The sequence below is a fragment of the Spermophilus citellus genome (assembly GCF_964194105.1).
Source record: "Spermophilus citellus genome assembly, chromosome: 1".
Lineage (NCBI taxonomy): Eukaryota > Metazoa > Chordata > Mammalia > Rodentia > Sciuridae > Spermophilus > Spermophilus citellus.
Window position 1 is genome coordinate 124,314,772 of NC_138182.1, and position 19,076 is coordinate 124,333,847.

A 19,076-nucleotide genomic window follows, 5' to 3' on the forward strand; every position below is an offset into this window, starting at 1 on the left:
TGCTGGTAGAGGGTTGGCACAATGTACTGAAGCAAAATATCTTCATATGCTCTGACCAAGCAATTCCAGGCCTAGGGGTACACCCCACAGAAACTGTCAGAAGAGCATCATTTGTGACAGCCCCAAATTGGAATCAACCTAATTTTTCATCAGAAAATACATTTGTGGTGGTTCTACAAGCCATCTGTGTAGAGCAGTACACAGCAAGGAAAATCAATAATAGATCTGCACAAAATAAACGAATTCTACAAACATCACACTGACCCAAAAGACAGTACCCTGAGATTCCAGTTATATATGACAGAAATAATCTAAAGCAAACTATGGTGTTTAAGAATGAGGGCTTGGGCAGTAAAAACTATTTTTAAAAAGCAAGGAAATGATTATTGTAAAGCAGGAAAGTGGTGGTCAGTCCTGGAGGTCTGGAGGTGGCTACAGGAATGTCTAGGAGGTCTTCGGGTGCAAACAGCATTCTGTCCTCACCTAGGGTGGTCACACAGGAGCATGCTTTTGTGTGAAATCAGTGATCTATATTTTTATGTGTACTTTTCTGTATGTAATATTTCACAACAAAAAGTTTCAAAGAAAAAATACCGTAGACAGCTTTCCATGCCAATAAAGTCTTTACAAAGAAGAAATAGCTAAGAAACTGTCGATATCAAAATCTGTAAAACCTTGAACATAAAATGTACTTTGAAAACTTCAGCAGTTTTGGTTTGCCAGTGGTGGAAATACATCCCCTTTGAAATCTAAGGTTCTCACTTTTTGAAAACATCCAAAGTATATCTAGCTTTGCAAAATCAATATGCACTTTAGAATTAGGCTCTAGTGGGTGGGAGCTGGCCCAATTTTATCCTTCACTATATCCCTGTTGCTCAGCTTTTGCCTGGGACACATTAGGGGCTCAATGAATAGGGGCCCAGTAAGCACTCACTCGCTATGTGCAATAATGAGAAAAGGCCACCTTCGCCAGGTTGCATCTTGAGCGCAGGTGCTCATGGCCAGGGTGGGACACAGACTGGGACAATTTGCTTTGGGGTTCAAGTGGCCTCCTGTAACCTTGTGGCCTGTGCTACGTGGTGGCCACTGGGGAGCGCTGTTTGAAGGTGCCTAGATACCAGCTCTAAGAAGAAGTAACATCTAATGATTGCCTTTAGCCCCCCTTAATTGATCCAGAGCCCCTCAAATCAGCTCCAGGACTTTGGTAGAATTTTCTTAGAAGGCACAGTCGTATGTCAGCTGTCCTATAAAGGCTAAGGTCCATCCTGTGAGTGCAGTGGACACAGCATGGAGAAGATAGATCAGAGAGAATACAGGCCCACTGGAGAAGCCTAGGCTCTGCTGCAGACTCAACCACAAAGCCAACTTATGTGACTTGTCAGTCTTCTTGGGACATCCCAGAAATATCTGAGCAAGGCCACCATTTACAGCTTGGTCTTTCCACTTCCCAAGTTGGAGGTGGTGGGGGAGAATATCATTATTTGATTATTAAAGGGTATAATGACCTCCAGAAGGATGGAGAGACCTGGGTTTCACAAGGTGGAGGGAGGGCAGTAAAATAGGGAGAGAAAATCCCAGACACAGAAATGCATTCGGGAAAAGTGCATCTGAGCAGTGCGTGGTGTTTCATTTGGAAAGCCTCACTTTGCATAAACTGGCAGAGGCAGAGAAGGACCTGAATTAAGAACCCTTATTTTAAGAGAAGAGGCTGCACCCTGTGCTTCTCTTTCCCTGATTTCCCTAGAGTAACAAAAGCTCTGTTTTTCTTTGCACTGTGACTGGCAAGAAGGGAGGGAGGAGGGCAGGCAGCTGCAGACTACTGCTCTCTGCTCCTGGGCTCGCTGCTCCCCTCATCCCAGTCAAGTTCACCCCTGTGCGCTGCAGTGGTGCATGGTCTGCAAAGAACTCAGATCTGACAGATGTCTAGGAGGCGGTGTTGCAGGCCTGGAAGGGGGAGCCTGAGTCTCTTGAGAGCCCCTATGGAAAGGATCTATCAGACTGTGTCTTCTGCAAAGAGAGAGAGGGAATGAAAGGGGAAAGAGGAAGTTGAAAGGAGTAAGGTATGAGCGGTGGGAGGGAGAGAGCGGGGTAGAAGCAAAGAGCTTCCAGCCAAGATGGAGAAGACAGGTGCACAGAAAGACAAAGGAGAGGGATGTAAGGAAAGAAGGGACACTGCTGGACACCGTGGCTACTCCTGAGGCTTGGATCTGCAGGGCCGAGCTGCAGCTTGAGCAGGTGCAGAGCCTTTGACCAAGAACCAACCAAACAAAAGCCTCAATTATTTGCAAAGCCTGATATCCACCTGAGCGTTATCTGCAACAAACTGGGTCAGCCTTAGAAGCGAGCTGGGGGTAGGGATGAGAGCCCAAGTCTTCTACATCTGATAGGTACATGGTATGTGTGTGTAGGGGTCTGGTTTTCATCTGAGTCCCACCATGAAAAGCTACCTCTAGAATCCAGCATATAAGAAAGCAATCTGAGCAGCCTCCAACACCACATTGCTGCCTGGCACCTGTGTGGCACCCAAGGGTGAGGTGCCCCAAATCTCTGTTCTGGACTGAGCCTGCTCAGGTGTGATGTAGAATCAGAAGAGGGCCAAAGGCAGGGGGCAGGAGAACAGGTGAGATCAGCCATGCCCGCAGGAGGCTAGCTGAAGGCAAGCAGTCCTGGGAAAGGACTGGACGCCCCAGCCCAGCTCTACTCTACCTGCCATGCGATCAGGTCCTTGAGGCGGCTCAGCTTGTCCTGGTCCTCAGGGTGCTCTCTGGTGTATTCTTCAGTGAAGAAGGCCTGGGGAGGACAGACAGGGGTGTGGACTTTCCTGTTCACTTGGCATGGACCCCACGATGGATCTCTGGCCCTGGGAAGGCCTCAATTAGAGAGGTGCAGGCATGAATTCAGGGGAACTTGGTGCACTGCTGGGAGGGACCTGTGGGGGCCGGTGCTGCTGGTGCTATCTTCTCTTCCTGTAGGTGCAGATCAGTGCCCCTGAAGGTGGGTGCAAACTCCCGGAGAGGTCATTCTCACAGTGTGGCTCCTGGGCCAACAGCAGCACCTGGGAAGGTGTTAGGCACATACTCCAGCCACGACCCACAAGTGCCGAGTTAGAATCTCTGGGAGGGGGGACGGGAACTCCGAGCTATGAAGCTCTGCGGGGTCCTCTGATGCACCCAGCACATTGCTTTGAGGACAGAGAGCAGGAGGAACCTTAGCTGGTGTGTGCTCATGGCCTCGCTCATCATGTGACTCTGACACCGGCAGCTCCCTAGCTCTTCCTGGGGCGCAGGCACCCGCACATACTCGCACACACACGCACACACACACACGCACAGGCACATCACTTTGTTCCCACCGCTGAGATTGCATGGGGCATCTGAAGGTAGCCGAAAGAACTGGAATGCTGGGTTTTATTTCTTCCAACATGTGCCTGTTATTTCCAATATTCTGCCTGGACCCACCAGGTGGGACATGAAGCCCTGATGAGCCTGGTGGCTCCTGCCCCAGCACAGGGAGTGGGAGCCAGGATGGGAAGGAGACAGGAGTTAGTGGAGACAGGCCATAGAAATTCTGGGAGCCACATGAGGTCCAGCCATAACAAGTGTCCTTGGAAGAAGGTCAGCTGCTGTAGCCCTCCCGCCACTGCCAGGCCAGGGCCTGGAAAACGGACGCCCTTACCTTCTCGTACTTGGCAAAGCCGCCCATGACGGCAGGGTCCACGATGCCATTCAGGAGCATGGAGAGCGGGTTGATGGGGAGGCTCTCGTCACCCTGGTACTGGTTGATCATCATCAGGATCTTCTCGTTGGCCGCGGACATGGTTTCGATGGCATTCTCCAGGGGGCTAATTGTGGTCTGTTGAAAACAAGGTCACCAAGAAGAGCCTGAGTGGATTGCATTAGAAAGAGATAATTACTGGTCTTGATTTCACTTGGGGTGGAAATTCAAATGATCTAAACTCCCTAAGGAGCTACAGCAGGATCTGCTGTAATTAGTGGGCTGGGGGAGCTATCTGCCCTGGGGAGAAACAGGCTCCTTGGGGAGACAGAGGCAAGAAGCACTGGGCACTTGACAGAGGCCCCAAAAGGGTTTTTCTACCTTTCTGGGTGAACTGTGATCCAACTCAACCCGCTCCTTGTTAGCTGAACAGCAGTGCAGGGGTCATTATCCAGAGAGACCCAGAGCTCCTGATATGAGCACCCAGCCTGGCGCAGCTGGTCCTGACACTGGGTGATGCAGGAAAGAGCTGCTCCTAGGTAGAGCCGGGCTAATTGGGAAGGTAAAGAGAAACTTCTCCCCCGCCTCTCACAGAGCAGTATAAACAGTGCCATCAAATGACAACTGGCACCCAGTGTGGTTCTCAAGAGCTTGGGATCGCAAACCGAAAACTAAACTTGAGGTCAGCAAACATTTTCTGTAAAAGAGCCAGATAGTAAATATTTTAGGATTTGCAAACCAGATGGTCTTTGTTGCCACTACTCGGCTATTGTAGGAGGAAAACGGCTATGAGGAATATGTAAATGAATAAGCAAAACTGCTCCAATAAAGCTATTCACAAATAAGCGGGCAGGTGGAATTGGGCCCATGGGCCATAGTTTGCTGACCACTGAACTTATTAAATTAAAAGTACAAATCTTGGCTTTGTGGCTTTCTAGCTGTGTGAACTTGGGCAAGTTTCCTCAACTTCTGAGCCTCAATTGATTTGTTGGTAAAATGGGAACGAGCGAAGCTGTTGCAGAGTTATTGGTAGCTATTGTTGTTAATGCTCGTAGGTGTTCAAAGCTGGGAGTCAAGGGGCCTGAGAAAACATCACGGAGAAAGGGACTTGAAAGTTTAGAGTGCTGCCTCAGTGGCTGTGTAGAGAAGGCTGAGGTCATGCAGTACCTGGCAGAGCAGAGCTCTGTGACACCCTCAGCTGGTTCCTGTGCCTACTGCATTCGAGATGGATAGATCAGCCTCTCTGGCCATGTTCTTGGTCCTCTTTTAAACCACGGCCTTAAACCCCTGTGAATCACAACCATCTCACCCTCTTTCCCTGGAGCCATGGTTTTGAAGATGGGAGCTCCTGCAGTGAGAAGTCCCGGGGAGTACTGTCACCATCACTCTCTGTCACACATGCATGCACACACCTACGGTATCAGTCAGCTTCATGTTACTACAACAACATACCTGGGGCAAACAACTTACGAGGTTTATTTAGCTCACAGTTCTGGAGGTTCGAGTCTAGCAATGAGTAGTTCCATGGACGTGGGCCTCTGTAAAGGTGCCTCATGGCAATGATGGGAAGCCTGTGTCAGAGCAGACCACTCACACCGTGGGCCAGGAAGCAGAGACTGAGAGACAGGGTCCCACAATCCCTTTTGATGGTGCCACCTAAGTGCTGCAGTCTGGCTGGGCACAAATCACGAGCCACTCAAGAGGAACAAACTTTATTTCTGAACTCCACCAGCACACTCCACACACACTCCCCGGGAACTCTCCCAAACATCAGGCGGCTCCTCCAGGAACCACCCACCGGAAATCCCTCCTCCTGCACTTCCCCAACCAATGTGAACTCTCCAGGAATCCCCAGAGAACTCCAAAGTAGCAGGCCAAGGCGGACAGCAGGGGTCTAATATACACAGCTTAACATGACCATTATCATCTCAATGGCTTGTTGGTATCACCTCTCAACCACTGTTCTGGCAAAAATGCCATGGTCATTCAGGCCCCACCTCTTAAAGGTACACAGTGCCTTCCTGCCCACCACCTTTGGACAAGGCTTTCATGCATGGACCTCTAGGGGAGAGTACCCACATTCAAACCATAGCCCCCCTCACATGAGCACACACACAGCATCAGCCAGAGGGGAGTGCCTCTCAGCCTGGTACTGCTGCAGTCCCCATCCCACGAGTTGAACCCCACGGGTTAGTTATGCCACATGTGCAGACCAACCCTGCAGAGCTCCACAGGGCCAAGGTCTTGACTAAGTTCTAAAGAGAATCTGGGAGCATGATTGGACTAAGCCCAGCTCTGTACCTGGAGTTCACCAATATCCTGGCAGGCCTGAAAGATGCGGGCTTTGCAGCAAGTCATTAAAAATGGAAAGACCTGTAGACTGGCTTTCCTCTTTATTTTTGAAGCTATTTTTGGAGTCTCAAATCTGTCCTCATTATAGCCATGGGGAATGGAGAATGAGAATAACTTTGGCTTCCCACCTAAGGGCATTTATGTAGACCAAATTTATAACTCCCAGAGAAGGGTGACGGGGTGTGTATTTGGCGAAAGGTGTGGTTCCAGGAGCTTGTAACAGGCACACAAGTAATGACCACAGTGATGGGGATGGTTCCACTCTCCATCGCCTCCTCGTGCCAGCCCAGATGTTCCTATTTACCCCCTCCAGCCACAGGGCTGGTGCTTGCTGGAGGGCAGGCGGTAGCAGGTGAGGCAAGAAGTCAGGTGCTCCTGATTCCCAAGGCAGCCCCCCATGTAGATTCCACGTTACCAGACCTGCCACCAACTGTGGCTGGGACTTTGTAAAGCCCTCTGCTTCCTCAGCTAAGCCTCAATTGTCTATGGACCGTACAACACCCCTTGTCTACTTGATGTGAAGCAAAAAATGAGTGATTAAGGGAAAGTGCTTTGGGAAAAAAAATGTACAGGTGAAAGGGGAGGGGCTCAGACAGAAAGAGGAAGTGCTTACAATCCCTGGCTGTTAGGTGGCCTTTCAATTTGTTTGAAGGCATCCCACCAGTACAGCCTTCATACATCCGTGTGGTGTGCTCATAACCACCTCGGACTCCAACACTGATGGCTTTGGCTGTTCAAGTCCCATCCTTGAGTCTCAGTCTCCTCAGAGGTGAAACAGTACAGCTGGATGAGAATCAGGAAAGACACTGGCTAACAGCAGGCCAAACCCAGTCCACGGGGTCTGTCCTTCAGCAAGCATAGTGATTCTAATTTTTCCAGGTTAAATTGAGTTGGGGGAGGAGTTGCCATTGCAGCTGGCCACAGACTCCACTAGCCCCTGTGGTCTTCATGTGACTCGTTTATTTACCTTATCTTGCTGAACTCGGAAGACACTTGAATTTCTAGCTTTGGGACCTACTGACCCTGGCATCCCTTTCAGCTCTGAAATTCCATAGTTTTGCAATCCCTATTTCACAGATAATGCAAACTAAGAAGAAAAGAAACAGTGCTCAGCCAACCTGAGTCATACAGCTCATTAATGACGGAGTAGATTTGAGTGACCCCCAGACTTGGGCTTATTGTAAAGACTACATTTCTCAGGGCCAAGAATGAGTAAACGCCCTCAATAAATACGCAGAACATACACAGCAAGGCTGTTGGAACTCATGTCTCTATACAGACCATACTGGGGTCATGGCAATTTATGAAAGAAAGAAAAGGAAACAAGATACAAGTTCATATAATGAAAAAATGGGCTGAGAAATGAATTCATTTAGCAAGCATTAAACTTCTAAGTCTGAGGCATTCTGAAGTCCTTAGTAACTCATCTTAGGCCACAAAAAATGAATTTGTTCTAGTCAACTTTTGGGGTGTTTTTCCAACTCCTTCTACTAGAAGATATTGGGATAAAAAATAAAGTTTTTTACTATTTCTTCCCTAATTTCATAATGCTGAGGTCACAAAGAAAGATGCAATTCAGATATGATGGGTGTCTGCATTTTATTAAACTAATCGATTTGCTTAAATATCCTTGATCATCTATCATGGGCTTATGACTACTCTTGGCATTTGGAATATGGCAGAGAATAAAATAGGAAAAATCTCTATCTTCCCGGAATTGATATACTGATGGAACTTGTCTAACACATTATATTTAATATTCTATTAATGTTAAAAATCAACACATAGGAAAACTACTCAGTCCATCAGGAGGTGATAAGGGCCAAGGAGTGAGGAGCACTGGAATGTGCTCCCTGTTTGCCTACAGAGTAACAGGAGTCACGGAAGAAGAGGCACCTTGCTGAGCCCTGCCAGAGCACAAGGCTCCACTGGAGCTAAGGGACAGAGGCCACCAATCGGTGGAAAGTGTCTCTCTGCTTCCTCACCTTAAAAAAAAAAAGGATTAATAATAATGTCCCTTGGCATTCCTGAGGGATGAGTTCCATGACCTTCCAAGGACACTGGAGTCCATGACGCCCCCGGTCCCTTATACAAAAGTGCACAGTACTTGGTATGTGCCCATCCTTCCACATATCGCAGATGGTCTCTGGATGACTTATGATTCCTAATACAAAGCAAATGCTGTATAAATATTGTTACAGTGCACTATTTAGGGAAAAATGACAAGAGAAAAGAGTCTGTATGCATTCCATTCAGATATAATTTTTACCCCGAGTATTTTCCATTTGTGGTTGGTTGGGCCATGGCAGGAGCCTGGGCCTGCTGAGGGCTAACAGTATGCATCTCACAGGGTATTTTGAGGATTACATGGATAAGGCCATTCAGCATGTGACACAGTGCCTGGGACACTTGCTAAAACTTATCCCAAACCAAGGGCATGCATACTTCTTTCCTTTCCAGGGCACTGTGTGCTAGGGTAGGCTGGGGTCACTCTGGAGGAAAAGGAGAGAATGAGACAAGTCCAGGTGGCTCATCTGGGATTCACCTTGTTTATTAACCTTGAACAACCTGGGAGCTCACTCTGCAGCTCAGCCCCTCACCTGTACAATGGGGAGAACAACGTCAGCCTCACAGGGTCGCTGGGTTCAAGTCAGATGGTGCAAGTGAGCAGCTGAGCACATGCTCAAAAGTTTTTGTTTCTATATTTCATTCTTATTCAGCTTTCTCGAGGTCTAGGCCATGCCTATAAAAAGGGTTGGAGGGCTACCAAGCTGTGGGCTCACTGGAAAGGAAGTGGGCATTGGGGCCAGACTAACAATTCAGTAGCTCAAAAACATCAATCAGACCACGCCCTTCTGCCCATAACTTTTTCACTTATAGAAAAGATGAGGTCCTACTGATGGTCTAGAAGCAGAATACTGTTATTCACCCTTCACTTGTTCTGATCTGTATAAAAATGTGCTCTGGTTCCAGAGCCACTTCCTAATCTCCTCCAGATCTTTGCTCTAAACCTTTTGACAGGGAAGCTCATACTATTTTAAATAGCCACCCTTCCTCCATCACTTTTCTGTTTTATTTTTCCTCCATCTTGGTTATCACCAACCAACATAGTATGTATTATTTTGACTCTAGTCTGTCTTCCCCTTTAGAATGCAAGCTCCATTTCAGAATCTTCAGGTCTTAGAACAGCACTTGACAGATGCTGGGATTCATGAAATGGGTTTTCAATGATTCGATAAGTAAGGCATCCTGAATGAGTCCCCATTTATAAGGTATCCTCACAGCCACAGTGGACCTCTTCCTCTGGAACAGCAAGATTCTTAGCTGCCAGAGGACATGGGGAACCTAAGGCTTGTGGAGAGGCGAAGTATATGCCATCTGCATAAGAGAGTTCAAGCATTTGGATTCTGGCCAGAAATGTGGCTGTCTGTGTGTATGCCATAATTTGACTCACCTGGGACATGTGAACCACCTCGAACCAGCGCAGGATGCCCGGCAGCTTGTAGGCAGTCACGAAGGAGGTCCTCTCAATCCACATCGACTGTTTGGGGAAGGGTACGAGGCAGGAGAGCAACACACTTATGACACCTGGGCATCAGAGTAGCTTGGCAGAGACCCAGCCAGCCCCAGGACCTCCCATCCACCCAAAAGCAGAGGAAATATTGCAATATCCAGAAACACTCTCGCCCCACCCCAAAAACTTCTCAGCCAATGTGAATCTGAAGCTCTCTCTGGACTTAGGCCAAGTAAGTTCTAACTGGATTTATTGGAGTCTGAATTTTCAGGGAATATTGAACTTGTCCATATGCATTTCTGTGGGGAGGGCCCATAATGTTCATTAGATTCTCAAAGGGATGGTGACTCCCAAAATATTAAGAATTACAGAGGCAAAGAGCAGAGAGAAACTCAAAGCACCTTCTAACTTCAGCCTCAGACTTGGGGATGGAAGACAGGTCCCAGCTGGAAACACACACACACACACACACACACACACACACACACACACACACCAGGGACTAGCACACAGGGCATAGGGGTGACCACATCATTGTGGCTTCTTATTGGTGTGTACTGGAAGGTTTGACCTCTGCTTAATCTGGGCTTTACCTCCTGAAGTGCCTGAATGTCCTGTGACTGATAAGGTCACTTGACAGGCACTCAGGGGACATGTGGGATGGGGAAAGAGATGAGGCTATGGAATGGGTGCCATCAAACCTTTGGGCATTTGTTTCCTTTTCTATAATTTTGGGTCAAGTTCTCCCATTCTGGGCTGGTGGATCCACACCCTGGTAGCGTAGGGCAGGGGAAATACTCACAGCAAATTCATTCTCAGGGTCTACCGTCCCCTTGCGCACAGGCCGGGAGTAGTGGAACCTTTGCACGTAGTTGGATTTGTAAAAGCTGAAAGACAGAAAGAAGGTGAGTCTCCTGGTGGCCATGCCCAGCAGCTAACTTCCCGTCGGCCCCTGCACCTGAAATCCATTACAGTAACTTCAGGTCTGGCAGAGTCCTTGTGGCAGCATTTACATTTAGGGTCTATGTTCTGGGCTCCATAACAGTGACCCTTGCACAGGCTTTCCTGGCGGGGAGACTGAGAGGGCAGAATCGTCTTAAGCCCTTATAAGAACCCGGCACCCCAAGAATAATGGCCATGGAGTTGAATGCAGATGGGGCAGGCTGGTCATTTCCTGTGGCCCCAGTAAAGGATCTAGAGATACAGAGGGATGTGCTCAGTGTCCCAGGAGTAGCCTCCAGGGATTTCTTCAAGAGTCATAGTCATCCCTCAAATCATTTCCTGACTCTCCAGCAAGGTTTTCTAACAACATTTCCAGCAGGGCACGGTGCTAGCTGTGAGCTGTTGTCTCCTGTCCGTGGGAGCCTGACCAAGAGGGCGAGGGAGGCTCCAATTCTCTTGGCCACCCCTGCTCTACTGTGGCACGAGAGTGAGGCTGCTCCAGGGCCTGTGTCCCCCTGCAGAGGAGGCCCTTCCCCTCCCAAAGGAGCTCCTGCTGTTGACGGCTCCACCCAGAGAGGAAGTCTTACTCTGAGACATGCAGATGCTCTTGGGTACCTGGGCCTGGGACACAGGTGGGGGATGGTCTGGGCAGCTGTGGGGGTACAGCTTAGTGCCCCACAGATTGTCTCCCTTGGCCTCATCGGTGACCTTGCAATCTGGTGTGGGAAGGATTGATACCTGCCTCCATGCCGGTTCCTCTATCATAGTCTGAGCACGCCCACTGTCAACGGCCAAACTCACCCAATGCTAAAAGAGGTCCCTTTGGGAGAATGTGCTCAGCATGTCCAAGCTGCCTGACCATGTCTCCCAATCCCCAACCCTCCTGTCACCTGCATAGCCCACATTCTGGCTGCAGTTTCCTTGGGGCCACTCAGGGATCAGCCTAACAGCTTTCTATGTCCAATTCAGTGATTTCAACAATGCCACTGAGGATTTGCTATGCTGCAGAGTTAGCCACAACCTGGCCCTCCCATCCACCTCCAGTCTCAGCCTGGTTGGGGACAGAGTCCTGTTAATTGGGCTTCTCCCAAGAGGAAAAGGGGGGAACAGATTGGCCAAGGTGGAGAAGGGCTCTGGGGCTGCCTTGCTACAACCTAAGCAGGATACCCTTTTTGAGTTCCCGCCCCTGTTCCTCTTCCCAGTGGGCTCTGGGTCTTACTTTATGATCTGGTCAGGCACTGGCTTGTTCTTGAACCGTGGGTGCTCATCTAGGACAGGCTGAACAGTGAAACACTGGATATCTGGAGTCCCTGAAGTTAAGGACTTGAAACACAGGTCTGCTGACCACAGGGACAGTCCCAAATTCACCAGTTCCAGCTGAGAGCTTACAGGCCATTCCTTCTGGGAGCCCTCACTTTTCAAGGATCAACTGCATGTTGCTAGCCTCTAACAAGGTGCTGGTGACCAGTTAGCAGTCGCCATGGTCCTTAGCAGGGCTGCCAATCACCTGGTAACCCTATCTCAGGGCTCTGCTCCTGATAACAGAGTTGGTTAGTGGTGGGTAATCATAATTATTATTGTTATATTATCATTAACAATAACACCATCTAATGGATTTATAGCTTTCCATCAATTGCAGAGTACCTCTCCTCATGGTCTTATTTAATCTCCAATTCCACTGGATGGCATTTAACCTAAATCATCCCTGTTGAGGTCACAGAAGTCTGGCAACTTGTTGAAGGTCACACAACTTGTAAGAACAGAGTGTGGGTTTGCACTTGGGTCTTTTAACCCTATGCTCAGAATTCTTTAGACTTGTCACTCAACGGTGGCCCTCCAGCTAGCCCCACAGCATCATCAGAGTTGTTAGAAAGAGCATATCTCAGACATTGAGTCAGAATCTGATTTAAACGATCCTTGGGTGATTCATGTGCACCATAAAGCTGAGAAGTATTGCATTAGAACATGCAAACATGCACTCCAACATCCTGCGCCAGGATTGTAAAGAGTCTTGTTCAGCCTTAGTGGGAATGAGTTCCAAGCTCGATTAGTGATGCCTGCCATGGGCACAGATCTGGAGAGGCACTCTGTGGGCCAGGTCATGGTCATGGCTATTCTGGACCTGTCTTCATTCATTTGAAGCTGGGAATACGGCAAATGAAATGAACAAAATCAATGGTTCACTGGTCCGATCCCAACCACTGTTCTCTTTCCTTACTTTCCATTTTTTTCTTTATTCATCTCTTCTTTTAGATATTCAAGTGCTTTCCTCCTTCTTTTATACCCAAAGAGAACCATAACTTTAAATGTATCCCCGGGTCTGATACTCTTGCTAGCTCTCAGAGTTACATCGGTGTGGGTATAACCCAGGTTTCCACCATTATCTCTGTATATTCAACAGAATCTACTATTCCCTGTGCTTGGAATATTTTGCTCTACTACTGTGCTTCCCCTGTGAACCCTTCAGGGAGATGTCAAATGCCAGAGTCCACGAAGACTAACTTCACCCTAGTTGGAAGCTGTTTTCCTTCCTTGGGTGTCCAGGCACTGGTCAGTACTTTCTGTAGGATCAGTTCTCAGCTACCATCTTCCTCCCTCTCCTGCCACCCCATCTCCTGGAGAGGGAAAGCTTTCTGATGGAAGAGGCTCTAACTTTTTGACACACAATAAATGGCTAAAACCAAATTCCAAGTTCAATTCAATTGCCTCTCATTGATAAATTTACTCTAGGCTACTTTATTGGGGATTTACTAGTTTTTACCTCTAGAGAGTATTTTCACATTGAAGGAAAGAGGGCAATGTTGAACCTAAATGGATCACTCTCGATGGAAGCATTTCTCAGGAAAACCATTTTTTTTTCTTAAGCCCTGTGGCCACCAGCCTACCCTGGGAGGGAGTCACTCTGGATCAGCCTAGGACAGAAACTAGCCAACTATTTGTGATTCAGATTCAGCTTATCTCCTATTTCTATATGGTCCACAAGCTAAGCATGGATTTTTTATTTTAAAATCACTAATGGAAAAAGAGTATTTCGTGACATGATAATAAAGTGTGAAAAGCAGAGCAAGTGAAAAATTTCAGTGCCCATAGAGAAGGTGTAATTGGAGCACAGCCACGCCCAGCTACCTGTGCGTCAGCAGTGGCTGCTCTCCAGCCAGGCAGCAGGGTACAGGGCTTATGACACAGAGGGCATGGCCCTCGAAGACTAAAACATGCCCCATGTGGCCCTCTACAGCAAGCTTGCCCACCCCTCTTTTAGAGAAGGTTCTAGGCCATGTCTACTGAACTTGGCCACTGGCCTTGATCCAACAGGAGGATCCAGGCTCATCCTCAGGAAGCCTTTGACATCAGCATCTTAGGTGTGCCAGAGGAATGTGGGTGGAGCTGGCCTGTCATTCCTGCCACTTGGGATCCATGCATGGAATTGTGGCAACCGTAGACCTACAGAGACCTTTGCTTTCAAACATCTTCTGCCAGCTGGGTGTCAATATGAGTCAACTATGAGACCCGTAAATTGCTTGGCCACTTTTTAATAAGTGAGGGCAATAGAGCTAAGAGTTCAAGATCCTAGCTCTGCTGCTTCCTCACCGTGACCTTGTGCTGCTAAAGATCCTGGAGCCCTGACTTTCTTAGTCACGAAATGCAGAGAGTACTGCTGACCACTCACAGGATGGTCATGAGGAAAGGTGAAGGCGGGCGTATCAAGGGGCTGGGGCACAGTAGAGGTCAGCACACTCTATTCATCAGCTTTTCGAAAACTGATGGTGTGACAGAACACGGTTTTGGAGACATATAGATCTCGGGATTCAAATGCCAACTCCATCTCTAACCAGCTTTATAACCATGGGCAAATTACTTTCTCTCTCTGCCTCACATATTCCTTCTCTGTGAAACAGGGAAAATTAACACCCATCATACAGCATTTTATGGGGTTTAAAGAAATAATGGTTATAAAGCATTCTGTCTCACCAAGAAGACAGTTAGCAAATGTCAGCCCTCTCCCTTTGCCTTTCTACCTGGCTCCTGGCACTGACTCAGGCCTCAGAGTCCCAACTATGATGACCTGGTCCAGGAACACCTGCCCCTCCCCTGCCCTAGTTAAACGAGCATGCGCAGTTCCACACCAGCATGTCCACCTGGCAGGCCCCGGTGTAATCCCTGTCTCGCCGGCAGCCATGCCCTCTCCTGCAACCAGCGGGCGCCACCACCAGTTGCATCTCTTCCTGCAAATGCCCATGGCAGAGCAGTCATGAAGGGCAGACAAGCATAATAAAAAGGTCACAGATGAATATTTATCACCCCAGGGAAAAATATTTGGATTAAGGTTTGGCAGACTGAAGGGCCCAGCCACGCAACCTGTCAATCCGTTTTAAAGGCTGTAACTTAATCTGTGCTAAAGGGCGCAATGTAGGGGAGCCAGGCTGGGTCAAGGTGCTCCTGGCTCAGCAGCCAGCCCTGAACCCTGCCTCCTGCCCGGAGTCAGTGTGGCTCCTGGCCCTGGGAACACGGGTCTGCATCCTGCTCACGCACTGTCACCTCTGCCCTGCTCTGTGCCCGGCAGCCAGCGGTTCTGCCCTGCTCCCTCCTTCCTTCTCCGTCTCTTTCTGCTTTCTCTCATTTTTCTCTTTCTTTCTATTAATCAACAAACCTCTCCTGTCAGTGGGCTGGGTGCCAGGGCTCGTGGGCGAGGGCCACAGTGCAGGAACAGGGCATAACAAACGTCATTCTCTTGGTGCCAACTTCTACCCTCATCTCATGTGCCTTCAAGAAGCACGTGAGGAACACAGATCAAGGTCGATTCTCCAGAGAAACAAACACAGTGTGAGAAAACATGGTCCTGGGGAGTCCTGATAAGGCCACTTTAGAAAAGGTGACCAAGGAAAGCCTCTTCCAGAAGGGAAGCCAAGTTTGGATCTGACAGGTGAGCAGGAGCCAGCTGCCTAAGGAATGGGGGAAGGGCAATTTATGCAAAGGGACCAGAGAAGGCCTAGAGGTGGGGACAATTGGGCATGTTTAAGGAGCAGAAAGGAGCTGGCATGGCCAGAGGGAAAAGCAGTGGTCAGAGAGTGGACAGCCTTGCAGCCCTGCTTAGGAGTTTGGTTTTATTGTAACAGCAATATGGGGTCCTTTCAGTCCTTGAAACCAGCTGTGCTCCTTCCCACAGTGTCCTGCAAGGATCATATTGTCATAAATATTTAATACTGCATTTCGTTGTTCAGAGTCTATTTTACTTGCTACTTTCTAAGCTCCCTGAAGACAGGACCCCTTAGTAAGTTTAGCGTTGTCTGATGCTTGGCAGAATCTGGACTTCAGAGTATTCATGAGAGCGAACAGTTGAGGAGAGACTGCATGGGTCATTGGGTGCTGCATTCAGAGTGCACAGTCATCCTCCGTACACCGGAGGGTTGGTTCCAGCAGATACTAAAATCCCAGGATGTTCAAATCTCTTACATAAAATGGCTTAGTAGTCTCACATCCTCCTGTACATGTTAAAGGCCTTACTAAATGACTTCTAATACTTTTAAGTCATTATAGTACCTAATACACTGTAAATCTTAGGTGAAGAGCTATTATATAAGGGAATAATGACAAGAAAAAAGTCGGTTCACATTTGGCACAGACTGTGTTTTTTCCCCCCAAATAGTTTTGGTCTGTGATTGGCTGAATCCAGGGGTGTAGCACCCTTGGACACGGAGGGCTGGCTGTACTGAGTTGGGCTCTTTGGATCCCATGCTGGACACTAAAACTGGCAAACCAGGGTGGGCAGCAGCTCTGAGCTCTACGGGCACCACAGTGCTGCTCATGCCCAGCACCGTGGCTGGAATATCCAAGGATACACTGGCCTGGGGCGTTCTTCACGTCGTCTCCGGGGGCAGAAGTTGTGTTCATCTTCTCCGCGTTGGGAAACTGGCTCATCAGCTGCAGCTGGAAGTCTTCTCTTCGCTCATACTCCTTCCCTCTGTAGATGAACACTTTGTTCTGCAAGGAAGTGACACCCATCAGAGACCTCAGAGCCTCCTGATGTGGAGGATGTGGCCCAATCCTGGCTGGAAGGCTTATGAAATGAGCATGGGGCTGTTGGGCCTTCGATGGCTCCCTGTCCCCTCAGTTTCCCACCAGAGGAGGGAGGAGCTCAACTCCTGACCTAGCGGGGTGTGCCGCTTCTTTAAAGAGCTCCTTCCAGGAAGGGAAGAGTGTGCACACAGAGAATCTTCTGCAGACCATCCTACGTGGAGCTTCCAGAATACTTTTATCCTCATGTTGCACCCCATCATACCCACTGTCCTGTTTATGTGGCCACAACGTTTCCCTCCTGGCCTTTAATGTGACGTGGGCTGGGCCTGGGGGGACAAAATGTTCAAGACATCTTCTCCTGGCTTTGGCCATGAGCTCCCCAAAACATTCTCTTTACCCTTCCTTAGCCACGTCAGCCTCTTCTAGACCAGCAGTCCTCAACAAGTGTCTGTCCCCAAGGGACACTAGCAGTGTCTGGAAACATTTGTTGGTTGTCATGCTGAGGGTGAGGAGTGTGACTGAGAACTGGGGCAGAGGCCAGAGATGTCATTAAACATCCTGCAACACACAGGACAGTCCCCACGACTGAGCAGGATGGGCCCAAGATGTCAACAGTGCCAAGGCCAAGAAGCCTTGTTCTAGAAAGCATCTGTGTTAGGTGTGCTGCCTCTAATGGTCCCTGAGTCCTTCTGCCCAAGTCTTTCTGGCCTCTGTACACCAGACCTCCAACCCTGGCACCATCAGAAGAGCCCAGGAAACCTTTAAAAGTTCAGATTCCGGGGCTGGGGCTGAGGCTCAGTGGTAGAGCGCTTGCCTACCATGTATGAGGCACTGAGTTCGATTCTCAGCACTACATATAAATAAATGAATAAAATAAAGGTCCATACATCTAAAAAATATTTTTTAAAAAGTTCAGATTCCCTACAAATAACCATAATTGCTGTCGAGGATGTGGGAAGAGTTCCACTTGCCCATTGCTGATGGGATTGCAAATAAGCACAACCACTTGGGAAAGCAGTATGGAGATTCCTCAAAAGACTAAGAATGGGACCACCATGTGACCCAGCTATCCCACTTCTTGGTATTTATCCAAAAGAACTAAAATCAATATACTCTAGTGACGCACGCATGCCAGCAGCACAATCCACAGTAGCTAGGTTAAGGAACCAGCCCAGGAGCCCGTCAATAGAGAGTGGATAAAGAAAATGTGGTCTATATACACAATGGAGTTCTACTCGGACATAAAGAAGAATGAAATTGTGCCATTTGCTGGTAAATGGATGGAACTGGAGAACATGATGCTAAGTGAAATAAGCCAGACTCAGAAAGCCAAGGGTCGAATGTTTTCACTTTTATGTGGAAAATAGAGGGGAAAAAAGGAATTTTAAAAAGGTGGGATCTTGCCAAAACAGAAGGGAAAGCAGTAGAATAGAAACAGGGGACCAAGATTGAGGGAGGAGGGGAGAAAGGGGAAGGACTGGGGAATGAAGTTGACCAAATTATACTGGGTGCATGGACTAGAGTGCATTCTGATTTTATGTATAATGATAAGGTATCAATTAAAAAATAAACAGATTTTTTAAGAGCAATAGAGTAAAGGAAGGGGACCTGGGGAGGAAGGAGGGCAGGGAGAGAGGAAGTAAAACAAAGTCCAGATTCCCAGGCCTCACCCCAGTCCCCTGAGATGGAGCCTACGGACCTGGGCCCAGGAACACATGTTCTGAACAGGTTGCCCAGGGGACCCTGAGGTGACATCAGTTTGGGAAGCCACCTCCACTCCACCCAGGAGAGCCTCCCTGGCTACGCCATCAAGTGCTCATGACATCACTCCCGTGGCTCCGCCACGGTAACCATACTCCCTTGGTAACCATGGTGACTTAGCTCCTTGACCGTGCTGTAGGCCGAGTGAGGTCAGGGGTCAGGTCTGCTCTTTCCTTGGGCTCTCCCTGTGCCCAGAATAGAACCATAAACTCAGGGACTGGAAGGAAGTTGACAGGTGACCTCATCCCTCCACATCGTGGATAAATAGGCCTCTCATGCAGTGATTCAGAAACAATGCTCCAGGGACCCTGAGGGTCCCCAAGACCTTTCCAGAGGCTCACAAAATCAGAACTGTTTCACGATAGTTTAAAAGCTGTCTTCGCCTTTCCCACCCTTGCTCTCTCACGGGAGAAGGCGGAGGTCTTCAGAGGCTCTGTGATGTGTGACCACAACAGATGAGGACCTAGCTCTTTCCCGAAGCCAGACATCAAGGAGATTTGCAGAATTGTAAAGCAATCTTGCTCTTTTCCCTTATTTTTTAAAAATTGGAAGATACAGCTATTTTTCCTTTAAAAATTTACAATTTATGTTAACAGGTAGTGGGTTTATTATTGTTATTTCAAAATAAATTACTAATTATTTTAATCTTTTTCTTAGTTTTCATATGGTACATGTACATAAAATACAGAGGTTCTTTGGAGTCCTCAGTACTTTTAAGAGCAACAAGACCCTATGACTAAAACTCCTGAGAGCTGTTGTGTATGGACCCCTGGGCAGC

General features: G+C 48.3%; 1 protein-coding gene across 1 annotated transcript in view; it reads right to left on the reverse strand.

Moving 5' to 3' along the window:
• DOCK2 (dedicator of cytokinesis 2) overlaps positions 1–19,076 on the reverse strand; it is a 400,926-nt gene that overhangs the window by 25,161 nt on the left and 356,689 nt on the right. The window contains exons 41-46 of the mRNA XM_081269393.1: positions 16,360–16,501; positions 11,742–11,823; positions 10,383–10,467; positions 9,521–9,607; positions 3,676–3,852; positions 2,707–2,790 (exon numbers count right to left, since the gene is read on the reverse strand). Of these exons, the coding sequence (XP_081125519.1) occupies positions 2,707–2,790; positions 3,676–3,852; positions 9,521–9,607; positions 10,383–10,467; positions 11,742–11,823; positions 16,360–16,501 (657 nt within the window). The remainder of the gene's footprint in view (positions 1–2,706; positions 2,791–3,675; positions 3,853–9,520; positions 9,608–10,382; positions 10,468–11,741; positions 11,824–16,359; positions 16,502–19,076) is intronic.